We start from the raw sequence: 19,746 nt of genomic DNA, 5'->3' as shown, positions 1-19,746 counted from the left end.
CCTTAACGGACCACTTATAAAGGGCTTTGACCCACATATTTTTGTTAAACTATATCTTGGTGATTAGCATGTAAACTTCACGTAAGCACTGATAATGACTGGTAAACCAGTCGAAAACTAGTTATGTAATTGTGATGTAGCCCTTTTTAGGGATTTTAAAATATATACCTTTTATAAGGGATTTACAATTTTTTTTTAATTTAAATCCGAAAATATTAATTTGAAAGAAAAATAATTTTATCTACAATTTTAATGGTTTAATGTTAAAATAAATCGAATGTATGTCTTTAAGTCGCTTATTTATAATATTTATGTAAGCCTTATATTGTAATCTTTCATGGCTTTCAGTATCTCCAGAAAGCAATATTAGTATAGAATAGTTGATCAAAAAGATGGCATAACTCAGACATCCAAAGTGAAAGTTATCCTTCAACACCAAATTGTTCTATATGGTCCACACAATGTCCAGAAAAAAGTCACACCATTTTGAGCGTCGGGTTTGGGGGGGAGAGGGGGGAGAAATCGGTAAATTCGTAGTTTTTTAAGTTTTTCTCCAATATTTCTAAAACTATGCGGTTTAGCATGAACAACCCTCTATACAAAATTGTTCTACATTAAATTTGAAATAAAAAAGGTCCTATGCATAATCTCTCTAAAATGAATAGTTCCAAAGTTACGGAGGTAGTATAGTATAACTGGTCCAAAAAAAGGCCTAACCAAAACATCCAAAGTAAAAGTTTTCCTCCAACACCAAAATGTTCTATATGGTCCACATATTGTTCAGTAAAAAGTTACACCATTTTGTACGTCCGGTTTGGGAGGGAGATGGGAGAGAAGCCGGTAAATTAGTAGTTTTTTTATGTTTTTCGTCAATATTTCTAAAACTATGCTTTATCGTAAACAATGTTATATACAAAAATGTTCTACATGAAATTTAAAACAAAATATGTTCTATACATAATTGTTATAAAATCAACGGTTCCAGAGTTACAGAGGGTGAAATGTCGAAGTTTTCGATACTTTTTATATTTTTTGAGCAATATTTATGATATAACTATACCAAAAACCCAGACATCCAAAGTGAAAGTTATCCTCCAACACCAAATTGTTCTATATGGTCCACATAATGTTCAGAAAAAAGTCACACCATTTTGAGCGTCGGGTTTGGGGGGGGGGGAGAGGGGAGAGAAATCGGTAAATATAAAATGTATCGAAAACCTCCACTTTTCACCCTCCGTAACTCTGGAACCGTTGATTTTATAACAATTATGTATAGAACCTTTTTTATTTTAAATTTTATGTAGAATATTTTCCTATAGAACATTTCTTACGCTAAAGCATAGTTTTAGAAATTATGACGAAAAACTTAAAAAAACTACTAATTTACCGACTTCTCCCCCATCGCCCCCCCCAAACCGGACGCTCAAAATTGTGTAATTTTTTACTGAACAATATGTGGACCATATAGAACAATTTGGTGTTAAAGGAAAACTTTTACTTTGGATGTCTGGGTTAGGCCTTTTTTTTTGGACCAATTATACTATGTATACTACCTCCGTAACTTTAGAACCGTTCATTTTAGAAGGGTTATGCATAGGGCCTTTTTTATTTCAAATTTAATGTAGAACAATTTTGTGTAGAGGGTTGTTCATGCTAAACCGCTTAGTTTTAGAAATATTGACGAAAAACGTAAAAAACTACGAATTTGCAGATTTCTTCCCCCCCCCCAAACCCGACGCTCAAAATGGTGTGACTTTTTTCTGAACATTATGTGGACCATATAGAACAATTTGGTGTTGGAGGATAACTTTCACTTTGGATGTCTGGGTTTGGGTCTAACTATACCATACTATATGGCCGAAATCCAAATAAAACTATTTGGTCTATCGACAGAGAATTGTTAAGATCTAATGGTTTTATTTTATATCTTTCCACGAGCATAATAATAATATATCCTACATAAAAGCAAGGTTGCCTTGCAATTAAAAACGTTTAGTTTTAATGCTGCTGTCAATAATGCCACTCGGTTTTAATGTGAATCTAACCTAAAATTGAGGCGTCATAGTATTGTGCGTGTTGTATTTTTCTTTTAAAATGACCCGTTTGTTTATATTTTAAGTACTTGCAACTTATTTCTTCCATACTAACTGTACTTTCTACAACATACTACATTACTTTTTCGCTCTAAAACAAATGGCCGACCATTTTGGACATGAAAGAAGAGGGGATGAGTGATAGTTTTATTGTTTCTAACAAGAAGCACAGATTAGTCACAGAATAACTAACCATACAGAAGCGAAACTCAGACCGAAAACGGTAACATAAATTTCAAGCTCATGCGTCACGTAACTGGTGCAACCTCACTTTTTCAACTGACAGTGACAGTTGTTTATAGTTAAATTTTATATTTATATATGTTTTATTTTATATTTTATTTATTTTTCTAGTTAAATTTTATTTTTCATATTTAATTAATAACTATTTGTCAAAAATATTACATCATTTGGAATGGTCTATTCCTTAGAACATCAAGTTCTATTCTGTAACTGGTGCACAAGGTCAAATTTTTCAGTCCCAACAAAATCAATGGAAACGACAGTCAGATTCGCTTCTGTGTGGTTAGTTATTCTGTGGTTTAGTCTTCACGATAACCAAATTGATTCAGTTAAGAGCGTTTGGTTTTAATAGAGTCTACTAGTTGCTTTTAAGAAAGCAACTTTAAAGCAAACTAAAAAAAAATAGTTTTAAGGCATATGTTTTACTGACATAATAGTCTTGAGATCAAGTAGTTTTAATAATAGGTTTTATTAGTCATATTAGGAGAATCTTTAAAACTGCAATAAAACTAAAAGGTAACAAAACTAGAATCTAATAAAACCAAACAGTTTGGAAGTTCTTCATAAAACTGATTAGTTTTAAAGTGAACTGAGAATAAACCATTTTAAAACTACAATAAGACAAATTATATATTAAGATTAATTAGTCTTATTTGACACTCTTATTAGATACTTTAAAACTAGTGGCAAATGCTTAACAGTTTTAAAGTTCTGACAGTATATTTACAAGGTAACTTTAAAACCATTATCTTCTTATTTACCACAATAAAACCTATATAAACCTTGAATAAAACTAAAATGTTTTTATTGTGCTACTTGGGTTGGCAGATCTGCAGATACATTAATGTATCTGAGTATTTAGAATGGATCAACGTAGAAAATATAGATACTGAAGTAACTTTCCCTGTGAAGTAACTTTCGTGTTTTCTTGTTTTAATGTTATATTCTCTTGTCTTAACTCTCTTATTTCTTCTCCATATTATTTCTGTTCTCTGCGAATCTCGCTGAGTTCTCTTGATTGTTCTTCGATTTTTAAACTTACTCCTGCCATTATTTCCATAATTTTTTGAACATTTTCTTCCATTTTCTCCCTTCTACAGGTAGGAGATCTGCCTATTTTTCCACTTTTGTTGAAAGCTCGTTGCAATTCTTTCTCTTGGTCTCCTTTTCTCTTCTTGTCGTTTTCGTCTGTCGTAGTATCGTCACTTTATATTCAAAATAGATCTTCGTATTTCAGTGCTCAATTTCAGTTAGTGATAGCGCATAACTTTTTGTTAAATTTATTATTACTTGTATTACTATGTATTAGACTGGTTATTATAACATATGCTTACTAAACTCATTGTTATAAAACTGTAGTTTTTAAAAACAATAAATGTCTATCTATCTATCTAAGTAACTTTCTTCGCAGAGAATAAAAAAAAAAAACAAAATAATATTTCTAATGACATCAGCAAATGGTTGGGAAAAGACGAAGAAATTATGAATTTATACGTATGCTTTATATTATCAAGTATATAATATGATCTTCCCTAAATACTGTACTGTGTTCATATTTTTCTATTGAATTAAGTTATTTTTAAGTGAATTATTAACCGTAATTAATTATTTTTGCTATAATACATTCGTAAATAAATTTTTATAGTTATTTTTAAAAAATCCAGAAATAACACTGATTTTTTTTAAATCAATGAAAAGGGGGTCATGAGTTTAAAATTGAGACGTCGACATGAGGAAGGGGCCTCGATTGTAAACGAAGAAGAGGTGGTAGGGTATTAAAAAGTACAAACTTTTACGACGCAGTTTATGGATGTTCCCTGGACAATTCTTCTGACATGCGCTGTAGCCAATATGACCGCGCTGAAGCGCCATAGCCATATTGGTTGAAGTTTACTTCGGTTGATGAAGCGTGAAACAATGATTAGAATAATATATGAGTTCAGACAATTCTGGTGAGAGAAAAACGAAAAATGGTTATGAGAAATTACTAAATCTATACAAAAGGTCAGTAAAACTACACCTCTTACCTGTAAATGAATATTTACTTCTGCACATCGACTAAGGTATGGAAAATTTCCCCCAGACTTGAGGTGAGCTAATTTGGCACTTGGGTAACATTTGTACAACTCTTCTCGCACTGAGTTCGATAAGGCGGATTCGTCGTATACGTCAATAATGGTAATTGGTAAATCTACTAATTTGTGAATCTCCACATACCCACGAAGACAATTTAGGGTTAATCTACTTGCTAGTTCAGTCTGCGGTAAAGTTTCCAGCTAAAACATAGAAGTACTCATTAATTTAGACAATTATTGATTACAGTTATTGTTCTTGATAAGTCTTTAGAGTATCTTTTAGTACCTCCAGTTCTTTTGCAGTGTTTGCAATGACCAAGTAACGCGTTTTATCATAATTAATTTCCAAACCCCAGCTTCCAAATTCTCTTTCTCTGCTTTTTATCACGTACGCAATGTCGTATTTGTCACTTGCTAAAATTATTCGGCCATCTCCAAACAAAAGGTTATGGATATAGTGGCCGTCAATTTTTACTCCCGTCTGTGCCCATTTCTTGTTCCAGCATCTACATTAAGGCACCATCCTTGCCCAAGTCCTTTATCGACTTTAAATGGTTATTACTAGTTTTGTCCGATTTTTATTCTACGTTCATTGTCTTCGTAAAGTGATTTCCAAATGACGGCATTTGTGGAGGTGTTATCTACTCCGTGATTTTCCATTGCTTTCCATAGGTTGTTGACTGGGACATTATCATAGGCCTTTCGGAGGTTCACGAATACAATGAGGAATTCGGCAATTCAGCATTGAATGCTATGGTTTTCTCTATTTCTTTTATTAGTGTAGTTACTGAAAGTTTTCACCTGCCATTACATTGAACTTCCATAGATTTTCACGAAAATTGGTGAGTAATTAGAGTATACTTCAAGAAACAAAAGTGGCATGGTGCCAACTTGCACTTTTATCCTGGAGGTGGATGCTACCCCTTCTCAAGCGTGAAAATGACTGTATAAAAAATAACCCCATAAATCGATAGAGGGACAAATTCAAAGTAACATAATATGATATATCAAGTTATTAAAATAAATCAATACTTTTTGGTTTATCAAATATTTTAATTTTTCGTGTAAAAAAGTCATGTTTTAAAGCGTCTTTTTATAAATAACTCAAAAACTATAAGTTTTTAGAAAACAAAGTTATTATTATCAAAATTGCAGCTAATAAAAAATCAAATAGATTTTAAAACCTTTAATATTAATTCAAAGTGCATTTTATAAAACATACTTATTAAACATTTGTTAAAGTACTTAATTACACCTATCAAATGAGCTTCGAATTAAAAAAAAGTGGAAAATAAAACATACTCCATTTTCACAAAATTAAATTTTATAGTAATCCCTATAAGACTTTCTTTACTTTAGTATACGTAATGACCTCAAATATTTTAGCCGGTTCTAACCGAAATATGATTTAAAAAAATCAGAATATTTCAAACTTTCGTAAATTTAGTTTTTCTTTGGATAATAACTACAAAAATACTCGATATACGCAAAAAATGTTAAAGGACAAAATTGTGGCAAAGTTAAATTGTTTTATTATTTTTGTAGGATAAAAAAATAACCGAGATAGAAACGTTTAAAGCCTAAATTTTTCTGTGAGAATCATGTAACCGGTGTCTTTAACCTGTTTATCTTTAAAAAAAAGTGATTTAAAATGTTAAGTTCACTACGAATGTATAGCGCTTGAAAGTACCTTTCAAATGTTTTTTAGATAAACCTAATATCACAAAAATTAACGGAGTTATTCTAAATAAAAACATATGAAAAATAATTTTAAGAAACGGTTTTTTTTTAGTTACGAGTGACGAAAATTAAAAATATTATAAAAAAATCAACTAAAGCAAAAAATAAAAAAAAATCAAACTCGAAGGATTTTTCGAAAAAAACTGTTAGACAGATTAAATATACAAAAATCTCACACATTCGTTAAACAATTTAAAAAATCTTACACATTTATGAAAGAAAAGGGTGGGGCGAAAACCGCTTATTCGATGAAGCCGCGCCCACACTTTTCTTTAACGAATGTGTTAGATTTTTTCAATGTTTTAACGAATGTGTGAGATTGTTGTATATTTAATTTTCTTTTATTTTTTTATTTTTTTTTTATTTTTGCTTTAGTTGATTTTTTTATAATATTAATTTTAGTCACTCGTAACTAAAGAAAACTGTTTTCTAAGAATTTTTTTTTCATATTTTTTTATTTTTTACTTTTCAGTCTTACACTTTTTAAACATTAAAATATATCGTCATGTTTATTAAAATATATGTATAAAACATATATGATGTACAAACGTGAAAGTAGTCGGAATCGGCAAACAATTTGCAACTTTATTGTTTATTTATGAAGTATAACGTAAACAATTAACGTAAAAAATGAAATTATGTATAGGTTACATAATTAGCTACAATCTTTAAAAGTTCCAAGTTTTTTATTGTAAAAAACAAGAGATTTTCCATTAAACTCGTTTGTTTTTATTTAAACAATTAATGAATATAAAAATTTTTTATTGACTATTCGTGTATTGTTCCCGCGAATGCATATGTCTGCAAATTTTCATTCATTTGCATTGAAGACAAGGCAGTCAAATTAACGTCTAAAGATTTGACCCAAAGGATTGAATTAAAGAAAAGCGTTTAAAAAACAATACCATCTTTTTGTAAAAACTTTTGGAGCATAAATTTTGACAAAAATTTAATGTTGTCAACTACTTCTGGAGCTGACTTGATAGGTAAGTATTTCTGAGTACGTTGACAAGCGTTTAGTAAGTAAATGTTACAAAATGCATTGTTTTCCCGTTATTTAAGCTTGAATACTTAGATTTGAGTAGTTACTCGCCGAAAAAAATATAAATTCAATTAGCTGTAACTCACTTTAAATTAATATTAAAAGGTTTTTCGAGTAAGGAATTTATTTGATTTTTTTTATTAGCTTAAATTTTGATAATAATGATTTTTTTGTAAAAACTTGTAACTTTTTGAGTTATTTATGAAAAACCTCTTTAAAACATGCATTTTGCATTTTTTCACAAAAAATTAGAATTTTTGATAGCTCAAAAATGATAGATTTATTTTAATAACTTGATATAACAAAATAATTTTCACCCTCCGAGAAAGGGTAGAATCCACCCCAGGGCAAAAGCGCAAGTTGGCACAATGTCACTTATGTTTCTTGAGGTATCTTCAATAATTTTCATGCACTTCGATGGAGGTTCAACGAAATCGGAGATAATAGCTCATATTATGCACCTTCAGTGACTGCACCAAGTTGATTTTTATACAACTTAAAAAATATCAAAGACTTACTCTTTCTACCATAAAATCTATAGCTTCTACCATCTCTGGATCGACTTTCGATGATCCAAAATTACCCATTATCATTTTCTTTAGTACTAAAGCCGGCAAAATCCAAAATATTGCCGCCGAATCATGATTGTTAAATATGGAAGTATCCGTAAAGGTATTGCATAAAATCAAGGAAGCCACTCGAGGACGATGTGCTGTGTATTCGGCAAATTTTTGAGCTAAATATCCACCTAAAACGCAGTAATTATTAATTAAAATAAAAACATAAATGGAACATGTAATCCATTAATTATATTTTTTTAGAAATAGTTTTACGATGAAATGGAAAAATTATAGAATAGAGTGAAGAACTACCACTACTGGAAAACTAATCATCTGCTCAGTCTTCTAATTCTACTGTTCGTACAGTATAAATGGGAGACACACAACTTAAAATAATCTGCTATGCAGACGATGCAATACTAATCTCTCAAAGTGAAGATGATTTACAACGTATGCTGCACCAATTTAACATAACCGCCAGAAAATTTAACATGTTAATTTCCCCAAAAAAGACAAAATGCATGGTTATAACAGCAGATCCAATAAGATGTAAATTGGAGCTGGAAGGTCAGATAATAGAACAAGTGATGGAGTTTAAATACCTAGGCATCACACTATCTAGCAACGGAAGGCTCGAAACAGAAGTGAAAGATCAATTGAATAGAGCATACAGAGCCGCAGGTTGCCCAAATGACACAATACGAGGAAATCAAAATGTCGGAAAAGAAATGAAAGGCAGGATTTACAAAACAGTCATCAGACCAATGATGACATACGCGGCAGAAACACGACCCGACACAGAGAGGACAAAAAGACTGCTCGAAACAGCGGAGATGAAAACCCTTCGATAAATCGATGGTAAGACCCTATGAGACAGAGCTAGAAGGGCATATATACGACGGATATGCAAGGTGGATAAAATTAATAACTTGGTAAGAAACAGAAGAGTAGGATGGAATGACCAAATAAGCCGAATGACAACAAATAGAGTAGTCAGGACAGCGAGAGACGGTTTCCCAATAGGAAGACGATCAGTGGGAAGACCACGAAAACGATGGACCGACAACTTACTAGAGGCACATTGAAAAAACAGACAGAGTCATGTCTATACAAAAACAAGAAGAAGTACAGTATAAATACAGTTGCACGCCATCTGCGTTATACCAAGTGACGCCACATGACACTACGACAAAATATTTAAGTCGTAGGACTGTTTCTTTTTTTTTTTCAAGCACATTCTTTTTGAATGCCTTTACGATTTGCGTTTGTAATTTTACTAAAAAAAGTTTTTAATGGAATTTATTTTTCATCGCTATTATTTTTGACATTGTATCTATAAATACAATTTGAAAGCCAAGAACAAAATCAGTTATTCGATTTCAAAAAACTCAGACATACTCGATTTTTATGTTTACATTTGCATTAAATAATATGTATTAAATTTTATTTATGTGATGTAGTTGGTGACCCACGCGCGAATCACCAGACCTGTTCGTAGGACTCAATTTTGGAACTCACGTGAATGAACGGACGGGAGTGAAATTAAGTAACCGTGAGCGGGCGTGAACGAGAATGGATTTTTTTTTTTTTGAAAATGGACATGTGGAAATTTTATGGCAGAAACATCTTAAAAAAAACTTAAAGTGAAATTTGTGCACCCCATAAAAATTTTATGGGGGTTTTGTTCCCTTAAACCCCCCCCCCCCAAACTTTTGTGTACGTTCCAATTAAGTTATTATTGTGGCACCATTAGTTAAACACAATGTTTTTAAAGCTTTTTTGCCTCTTAGTACTTTTTTGATAAGCCAATGTTTATCGAGATATTTTGAATATTTGTCGAATCCACCACATATATTAATTTGTATGGTTAAGTATGATTATAGACACCTGTTAATAATCTGAAAATTTATTTATAACTTACATTTTTAGGTATATTTTGAAAAAGAAGCCACATCTCGATAAAAGGTGACTTGTGATAAGAGGTGATCAAAAAAAGACTAAGAGGCAAAAAAGTTTTAAAAACACTGTGTTTAACTAATGGTACCACAATAATAGTTTAATTGGAACGTACACAAACATTTGGGGGGTTTAAAGGAACAAAACCCCCATAAAAGTTTCATGTAATATAAATATAAAAAAGAAGCCGCCTCTCGATAAAAACTGGTTTATAGAAAAAATACTAAGAGGCAAAAAAGTTTTAAAAATGCTGTGTTTAACTAATGGCACCACAATAATGAATTAATTGGAAAACACACAAAAGTTTGGGGGAGTTAAAGGGAACAAAACCCCCATATAATTTTATGGGGTGGACAAATTTTACTATAATTTTGTTTTAAGATGTTCCTACCATAAGAATGATACATGTCCATTTTCAATAAAAAATCTCTAATAGTTTTCGATATATTGAAAAAAATCGATTTTCATTTTGTAAATTCAAAGGGCTGTAACTTTTTTTATGAGCACATTTGTACTAAGATAAGTTAGGTTCAACCGAACTATTTTTTACCCTAGAATGTGTTATATAATTTATGACCAATCTTTTCCTAGTCAACCTACTAAAACCCTTATAGAACTAAGACGACAGATGAAAGGAGATAACAGTTTCAGCAAAGAAGCGCTAAATCAAATAAATAAGACGATCACAAAGGCAATAAGAAAAGACATAAAAACTACAATGTAGAAAAAACAAAACAAGCAATAGAGCAAAATAAGAACATGACAGTTTTGAAGAGAAGCGAACAAAAAGAACAAATAGAAATCAACAAACTAAGAAACAGAACTGGAGAAGAAACTACAAACAGAGATGAAATATTAACAATAGTCGAAGAGTTCTACACAGAGTTATACAAATCAAGAAAAAAAGATGACAATACGCAACCTCCAATTACAGTAAAAACTGGGGTATTAAATTAAGGATCAGATTTAATACCCGATATAACAAAATCAGAATCAAAGAGGCTCTGAAGAAAATGAAGAATAATCAAACCCCAGGCCAAGATGGAATAGTATCAAAAGCACTAAAAATTGGAGGAAATAATATACTACTTGAAAAGATTAAATCACTTTTCAATATCTGCCTTCACAACGCCAATATTCCAACAGACTGGAACAACGCTACTATGATTCTATTACACAAAGCAGGAGACAAAGACAATTTAGAGAATTACAGACCGATTAGCCTCCTCAGCCATTTATATAAGTTATTTAAGCGAATAATAGTTAAGAGAATGGAAAGACAGTTAGAGACATATCAACCAAGAGAACAGGCAGGATTCCGAAAAAGTTAGGGAACAAATGACCATCTACAAAGTATAAAAACCCTAATAGAGAAAGTAGTGGAATACAATAAACCTCTAGTTTTGGTTTTTATCGATTTTCACAAAGCCTTTGACACAGTTGAGCTTAGAAAAATATTACAGGCGCCTAAAGAATGCAGGCTAGATTATAGGTATACAAAATTATTATACAAAGTATACTTACCGGCAATAACCACTGTCAAATTGCATACTAACAGTAATCGCATAAAAATAGAACGAGGGGTTAGACAAGGAGACCCAATGTCACCTAAACTTCTAAATACGGTCTTAGAACATGCTTTCAAGAGTTGGGATTGGATGATAAAGGGAATAAAAATAGATGGAGAATACTTAAACAACTTACGTTTCGCCGATGATATAGTCATAGTAGCTGAGGATCTACGTATGGCAAGAGAGATGGTACAGGAACTCGTTGTGGCTACAGAAAATGTAGGTTTAAATATAAACATCTCAAAAACAAAAATAATGACAAATTTGGTACCCAACCAGAACATCAGTATTGGTGGGAAATAAATAGAACTCGTAGATAGATATACATAAATACCTGGGATATGAAATTACGACTGGCAGGGATAATCAGACTCATGAACTGAAGAGAAGAATCGGTCTTGGGTGGGCAGCATTTGGAAAACTGAGAGAAACTTTTAAAAGTGAGCTGCCCACATGCCTAAAGAGAAAGGTATTTGATCAGTGCGTCCTCCCAGTCTTGACGTACGAATCAGAAACACTTACTTTAACTAAAGCCTCGGATACCAAACTAAAAGTCACGCAGAGAAGAAAGGAGCGGTCAATGTTAGGAATAACTCTGCGAGACAAAATCAAAAACTAAGAAATCAGGAGAAGAACAAAGGTGACTGTCGTCATCGAAAGGATAGCCAGGTTGAAGTGGAGATGGGCAGGACACACAGCTAGAATGACATATGGGCGATGGACAAAGAGGTTATTAGAATGGAGGAAAAGAAGACAAGAGAAGCGTCGGTCGACTGCCTACAAGATGGACTGACGACTTAAGAAAGCTAAATAAAAACTGGATGAGAGCGGCGCAGGATAAATGGGTTGGAAACGAGGGGAGGAGGCCTATGTTCAGCAGTGGACTTTTGAGGCTGGATGATGAGTCTTTTCGGGACACCCTGTATATTAATTCCTTTCATTATCCTCAGTGTTACATGGAACATGCCCCTCTCTAATTCTGTGAAACAGGTTTTTATTTATTCTTATTCTCTTTTATATAGTTACTTCTTGTTACTATTATGATGCTGAATGGTTTATAAAATCTATACTGATAATATCTCAATTCATTACATCACATTCAACATTATAAAACACTTTAATAAAACATCCTGTTGTTATCAATAATAAACCACAAAAATACTCTTGATTAAATGCACGTAAATTATTTATCTATTGTATTCACTTCCCATTTATAAAAATTATTATATTTTAAAAATGTAGAATACAGTATCCGCCAAAATAAACACAACCGAATATAACAATATATTTATGAATAATTTTTATAATACATATTATGTTCAACATGTGCATCATGGCGTTGCAAACAAGCTTCATGGCGTTGCAAACAAGCTTCATAACGTTTCTGAAGATCATTAAATCTATTTAAGAAAACGCACACCTAGTTCAATTGTGCCACAACTGCAAAAAATTCGAATTTTGGGTTAAGGCTGTAAAATATTGCCTATATAATGGCCCATCTAATGCAATACAGCCTGAACTAAAATATTGTTTTGGATAAGTACAGGGTGTTTCATTAATAATTGTCCATACAGTAACTGGAGAAACCTTAGCACAAAATACGAAGATTGAACCTAAAACACTTAAATAAAATGTGGTTCCTTACTGAGTTACAGGGTGTTTTATCTAAAAATTTAAAAACTATTTTTGCTCAGAATTTCAAAAGTATTAGACGTATCCTTTTCATACTTGGCAGAATGTTCGACTACTGTACACCCTACTCAATTATGATAAACAAACGTTTCTAGCTACTACCAGAGGCGTACGACAGGGATAGTGGATGGTCGACCCTTCTCAAATTCTACGCCACTGGAGGAATTACTATTTTAGTGCCATTTTTAAATTCTCCAATACCTTCTACGTAAATAATATACTCTTCATTGGTAACGATAAAGTCATTAGTTTTCGAGATATTTGAAGTTAAATATGAAACGGCACAGTTATTTTGATTAATTTATGATATGATTCATATGATTAAAATTTAAAAACCATTTGTACCCAGTACTTTAAAACTATTTGGCGTATCCTTATCATACTTGGCAAAAAGTGTAGGTACTGTACACCCTACTAAATTAAGATAAATAAACGTTTCTAGCTACTACCAGAGGCGCACGACAGGGGATAGTGGCTGGTTGACCCTTCCCAAATTCTACGCCACTGACGAAATTGCAATTTTAGTGTAATTTTTTGATTTTCCAATACTTTTTATGTAAATAATATACTCTTCATTAGTAACGATAAAATGATTAGTTTTCGAGATATTTAAAATTAAAAATGAAGCGACACAATACATTAATCAAAATAACCGTGTCGTTTCATTTTTAACTTCAAAGATCTCGAAAACTAATGACTTTATCGTTACGAATGAAGAATATATTATTTTCATAGAGAGTATTGAAGAATCTAAAAATTGAACTAAAACAGCAATTCCACCAGTGGCGTAGAATTTGGAAAGGGTCAACTATTCACTTTCCCCCGTCGTACGCCTCTGGTAATAGCCAGAAACGTTTGTTTAACATAATTTAGTAGTATTTACAGTACCTATACTTTCTGCCAAGTATGAAAAGGATACGTTGAATAGTTTTAAAATTCTGAGCAAAAATAATTTTTTAAATTTTTAGATAAAACACCCTGTAACTCAGTAAGAAACCACATTTTATTTAAGTGTTTTAGGTTAAATCTTCGTATTTTGTGCTACGGTTTCTCCAGTTAATATATGGACAATTATTAATGAAACACCCTGTATAAAGTAAGTTACTTCGGTATTTCACTGTAGGGTTTTTGGAGGTTTTGAAAATGCAATATGGCCATAACTGGGAGATGTGGCGATAATATACACTGCCACAATACAACCGATGTAATTCAATACGGCCACAACTGCAAAAATAAAGAGAGATGTGGCGATAATATACACTGCCACAATACAACCGATATAATTCAATACGGCCACAACTGCAAAAATCAATTGATTTTTTCATTATATTGCCGCCGTATCTCCTAGGTATCGTTTTATAAATGACTTTCTTCACAATGCAATATCGCCATAACTATCAAAATAATAATAACGCTTTATTTTTAATAAATTGTAATAAGATCCAGCCAATAAGTGTATAATTTGCTGCCTAAATTGTAATTTTGAAGCCAGTCATTCTCAAAATAAATTATTTACAGGGCAAAACGCGTTTACTACAGAACGTTTTGCTCATTTCTCCAGAATATTGTGTTTTGCACTTGTGGCACTATTGAACTAGGTGTGCCAAAAGTGGTTGCTGCAAATGTTGAAAATAAGTTATTATTCTTTGTCGTAGTCCTCCAACAGTTTGGCGGATTATCCGAGCGAAATATGGAATTCTTCATTATACCCCAAATGTAGGCATCAGGTGGTGTTAAATCAGGTGAATGAGGTGGATATTCGAAATCTATGCGACGAGAAATTATTCTGTTACCAAAATGTTCACGGAGCAAATCTGTGGAGCGTTCGGCTGTATGTCTTGTTGTGCCATCCTGTTGAAACCATTGCTTACGGATTCTTAAATTACGCGCACGACAAAAGGTCTTTAAATCTCTGACAAAAGGTGTCACAATATTGTGTCTGTACCAACGAACTGTCAATACTGATGGAATGGGCCTGAAGCGAATTTAATGCGGCCAGGATGAGATAGCGTAGTCAGGGAAGGATGGAAGATAATCACCATCTTTCGTAAACAAAAAAATTGATAGTGGTAGTCAGGGTTGCCAGATTGAGGTATTTTCCCACAATCTTGGAGTATCAAAAATGAAAAACCATTTTCAATTTCGTTGCAAAACGAAAACACAGCTGCATCATATTCTAGTCCAATCAGAGAGTGCAGCAATCACCTCTACCGGTTTCGAAACTTATTAGTCTCTCATGAGGAGGCACATATGCTGTTCTCTCTGATCCAACCAAAACAAACCCCGGAGTGCAGTCACGGATTGCAACGAACGAAATGGCATAGATGCCCTAGCGGCAACTGCTAGCAAAAGACTAAGTTTTCACTCTAATGGCATATAAAACAACATAATGTTACTCTACATCCCATCAGACTGAAATATGATGCGGCTGTGCTTTCGTTTTGCAACGAAGTCCCAACAATTATGGGAGATTTTAAGAAGTCATGGTAAATTAAATTTGCGAATATACATAGAGCTGTATATTATACTCTCATATAATCGAAGACGATAGGACCTATGAATTATTTCCAGGACCCTTTGTTGATAAGTAGTATAATTTTGGTTTACTGTTCTCTACATTTGACTATTAATTTATTAAAATGCGTCTCAAATTTAAATTTGGGAGATTTTAGCTTCAACTTGAATTTTAGTTTCTAAGTGGCGGATTTATAAAATCACATCTGGCAACTCTGGTGGTAGTTGTAGCAAACTTTCCCTGGCATTCTCTGTCTCTCTCTAGGACCTCTCTCTTGTATGTTGGCCGCAATCTCGCTTCACTGTTTGAATGGGACGGGGCTATTCCATCAGTATTGATAGTTCGTTGGTCTGTACCGCTCTTGATTGACAGTAACTGGCTGCTCATTCTCGCCTTCAACAAAATAAGGACCAATTATCCATGACCAGACACAGCAACCCAAATGGTTACTCGATCACTGTGGAGAGGCTTGTCTGCAATGGCATCAGGATGTTAAAACCCCAAGGAATCGATTTGTTTGTCGGTTGATGTAACCGTTGAGGTGAATGTGACTTTAGGCAGAAAACCATACGTTTCTTAAAAAATCGGGATCTTTATAACTAAGCTCATCACGCGTCCACAGAAAATTTCTCTTTCACGTTTACCAGCAAGATTTAGTCGTTGTCCCATTTGAATTCGATCCCAATAGATTTGAACATTCGATGTGTAGATGTTTATCTTATATTCAGTTTACGTGCTGTTCGTACAAAACTTCGTTGCGGAGTTTGGATGATTTGGTTAAACACGCGGCCTTCATTAGCATTGGTACAAACTGTTCTTCGACGACCCGAAGAGCCATGACGTTGACATAATACACTATTAGTGCGACGAAATTTCTTAACAACCGTTAGCATTACAGCTTTACTAGGGGACGCCTTGTTAAAATGGTGTTAATATATTTCTGACACTTGTTTTAAACAGGGGCCATTATTCCGTCCAACTCCGTATGAGCGGAAATAATGTTTTGAGTGAAATAAACCATAATAACAAAGGTTTTAACCGTAACGTAATGTCAAGTTGACAACTAATGACAAGTATACCAAATATGATAAATGTAACTGCGTGCCCAATATCACAACCTTATTTTCGGTACTGTTTTTTGGCGGATACCGTATGTTGTTATCTATTCTGAAGAAATCATAGATGGCACACACTACCCACGAAGAGTTGCCTACGAGGGTGGATACAGAGAGGGAACTGCTGAACGCAATTAAACGAAGCAAAACAGGATTAGGTTGTATCAACAGAGGGCCTAAATATATTGATCCTAAAAAAATGCAACAGTTTGTTGGTTATTTATATGGATTAAGAGTATTTCTTTGTAAGTCTTATCTAAAAATAAACAGGGTGTCAACATGACAACATCGTACTCACTACGAAATAATAACAGATAATAAGAACTCGTTTGTGATTTTTTACAGTACATATTTAAAATAATCCAACCTAATAGTACTTATGTATTTACTATTATTTGCTTTTTTGTTATTTGTTTACTATAATTATTGTTTTAATGTATTGAAATACTTATTGCATAATTTTAAACGAATTATACATATTTTAACATAAAAACACATCTTTTAACTGAACTAGTATTATGTATTTAGTAAGATTCAAATGTGTTGAATGCTGAGGGCTTTAACATAGCTTACAGTGGAAATTAAATACACCAGATTAAGTTGTACTTACTTGAAAATAATTATTATACCAAATAAATGTTCAAAGTAACTCACTTTCATGAACACATACATTTATACGACGAGAAATACCGGCAAAACATTTCGAAAGAAATAATTATAGTATGTCTCTAGTGCTCTGCCATAAATAATCAACATAATAACATAATAGGTAATGATTCACGATTCGAACACATTTTAGGCATTGACACTAAGCAGGATTCTTCCAAACTATCTGTTTACTAACATGGGTCTGTTTAATACGTTTAAATTTTCATACCTCACAGAGTTGCCAGATTTTAATTTGCATACCAAAATGTATTTCAATTTTTGGGTCAAACAGTACCATTTAGAAAAAAATGTTAAGAGTTTTTTGTTTTACATGGTGCTCTCTACATATACCTTTAAGGAACGCACTATTTTCCGGGACACCCTGTACATGTGGTACATTTTTTACCTCGCTATCTTTTCTTTAACTGAAGTTTTTTCTTTTTTTTTTTCGCAAAAACAAAAAAGATAAGAAAGTTTATTTCTGTGTATTTAACTTAAGTTTATTTGTAATGTTTGGTCATTTTGGATTGTTTTTGATTTATATATATAGTGGCTAAAACACCCCCGTGGGGGTAGCGCCGCCTTTACAGGCTCTCTAGATCCATGTTTTCGAGGTGGATCAGTCCTCCGTTCTTCTCTATTTTAAACTGCATTACATATCCGGTTCCAGCTCCTTCTGTCTCTTGCTTTTTCTTCTGCATTTCTAATACCCGTGCCCTCTAGATCTCGCTTCACCTCTTCCAGCCATTTGGACCTCGGTCTTCCTCTTCGTCTCCTTCCGGCCGGAGACCACTTTGTCACTATGTTTATTATCGCTTCTTCTCCTGCTCTCCATACATGCCCAAGCCATCTCAATCTTTGTCTCTTTATTCTCCTGACTATATCTTGCCCCTTCAATTCCTCATTTATTTCGTTATTTCTTCGACTCCTGTATTCACCCTCTGCTGTTTTTATTGGTCCTAATATTGCCCGAATTATTTTTCTCTCAGTTTTTTTCAAATTTTCTTCGTCTGTCTTGGTCATTGTCATCACTTCTTGTTTTTGATTTACCCAAAAAATTTAAAATGGCAAGAGTTAGCGGTCGTTGGCAATTTCGTCATTTAAGCGACGTTTAAGCGAAAAAGGACGCATTGTAGGCATGAAAGGAGTGCCGAAAGTCCCTTAGAATAAACAAAAAGTTTCTTTTGAATGAGATATGTCAAATTAAAAATCGCACTAAATTTTCTCTTTATTTCACCCCTGTGACTCATTTAAATAAACATTATAGAAGTTTTCAGGGACTTTTCGGCCCTCTGTAATAATGTAATATTTCATTCTGCGTTTAAATTTTTCATAAATACTTATTAGTTTTCTCAGAATTCGAAAAAAATTAATGCATTTAGCCCGAAATTTTGCGCGTACGCTCTTAAAAAAATTGCTTACGGAATTTCTCAACGGGCCGGATAGAGTAAGGAAAAGGGCCGCATCCGGCCCGCGGGCCGGCTTTTGCCCACCCCGTTTTTACAGCCACTAATAAACAAAGTAAATGAAGTAAGTGAAAGATTTGGACTTCAAGTAAATATATCAAAAACTAAATTTATGATTATCAGCAAAAATAAAATTAGAGACGCCCAACTACTTATAAATAATACACCAGTGGACCGAGTAAAACAATATAACTATCTTGGAACAATAGTAAACGAATAATGGGATCACTCACAAGAAATAACATGTAGAATAGAGAAGGCTAGGAGTGCATTCAATAACATGGCCAAACTCTTTAAAAGCCACAACCTTAATCTGGAGATAAAAATAAGGCTCCTACGATGTTATATCTTCTCAATATTGTATTACGGAGTTGAATCCTGGACACTCACTGAAGCAATGGAGAAAAAACTTGAAGCCTTCGAGATGTGTATATACAGGCGAATCCTAAGGATATCATGGACGGACAAGATCACCAACGAGACCGTATTACGAATAGTGGGCAAAGAAAGAGATGTGATGTATACCATTAAAAGGAGAAAGTTAGAATATCTCGGACACATAATGAGAAACGGCACTAAATACAGATTACTGAAGGTAATCCTTCAAGGTAAAGTATTCGGAAAGCGAGGAATTGGGAGAAGAAAAATATCATGGTTAAAGAACCTGAGGAAATGGTTCTCCACAACAACAACTAATCTATTTAAAGCATCAGTTAATAAAATAATTATAGCCAGAATGATCGCCAATATTCGAAACGAATAGGCACTAAAAGAAGAAGGGGAAGGGTGATCTCAAGAAGAACAGTCAATCAAAGCTTACTTGGAATGGGACTGAGAGCTTACTGTCTACTTTACCTTTGATACCACTACTTAAGGCTCGACGCTTACAAAGGTGCAGGTGATTTTGTCTACTTCAGTGATGAATCCAGGTTTTGTTTGGATGGCTCTGATGGGCGTATAATGGTAAGGCGTTTTCGAGGTGAGAGACGAAATATAGACTTAGCTGTTGAAAGTCATACTGTAAGATAAC

General features: G+C 33.2%; 1 protein-coding gene across 1 annotated transcript in view; it reads right to left on the bottom strand.

Moving 5' to 3' along the window:
• LOC126879779 (maspardin-like) overlaps positions 1-19,746 on the bottom strand; it is a 39,371-nt gene that overhangs the window by 6,698 nt on the left and 12,927 nt on the right. Inside the window, exons 3-4 of the mRNA XM_050643029.1 lie at positions 7,712-7,941; positions 4,364-4,612 (exon numbers count right to left, since the gene is read on the bottom strand). Coding sequence (XP_050498986.1) covers positions 4,364-4,612; positions 7,712-7,941 — 479 coding nt within the window. The remainder of the gene's footprint in view (positions 1-4,363; positions 4,613-7,711; positions 7,942-19,746) is intronic.

This window comes from Diabrotica virgifera, chromosome 2 (genome assembly GCF_917563875.1).
Source record: "Diabrotica virgifera virgifera chromosome 2, PGI_DIABVI_V3a".
NCBI lineage: Eukaryota > Metazoa > Arthropoda > Insecta > Coleoptera > Chrysomelidae > Diabrotica > Diabrotica virgifera.
This window is presented reverse-complemented; position numbering and strand designations above follow the sequence as displayed.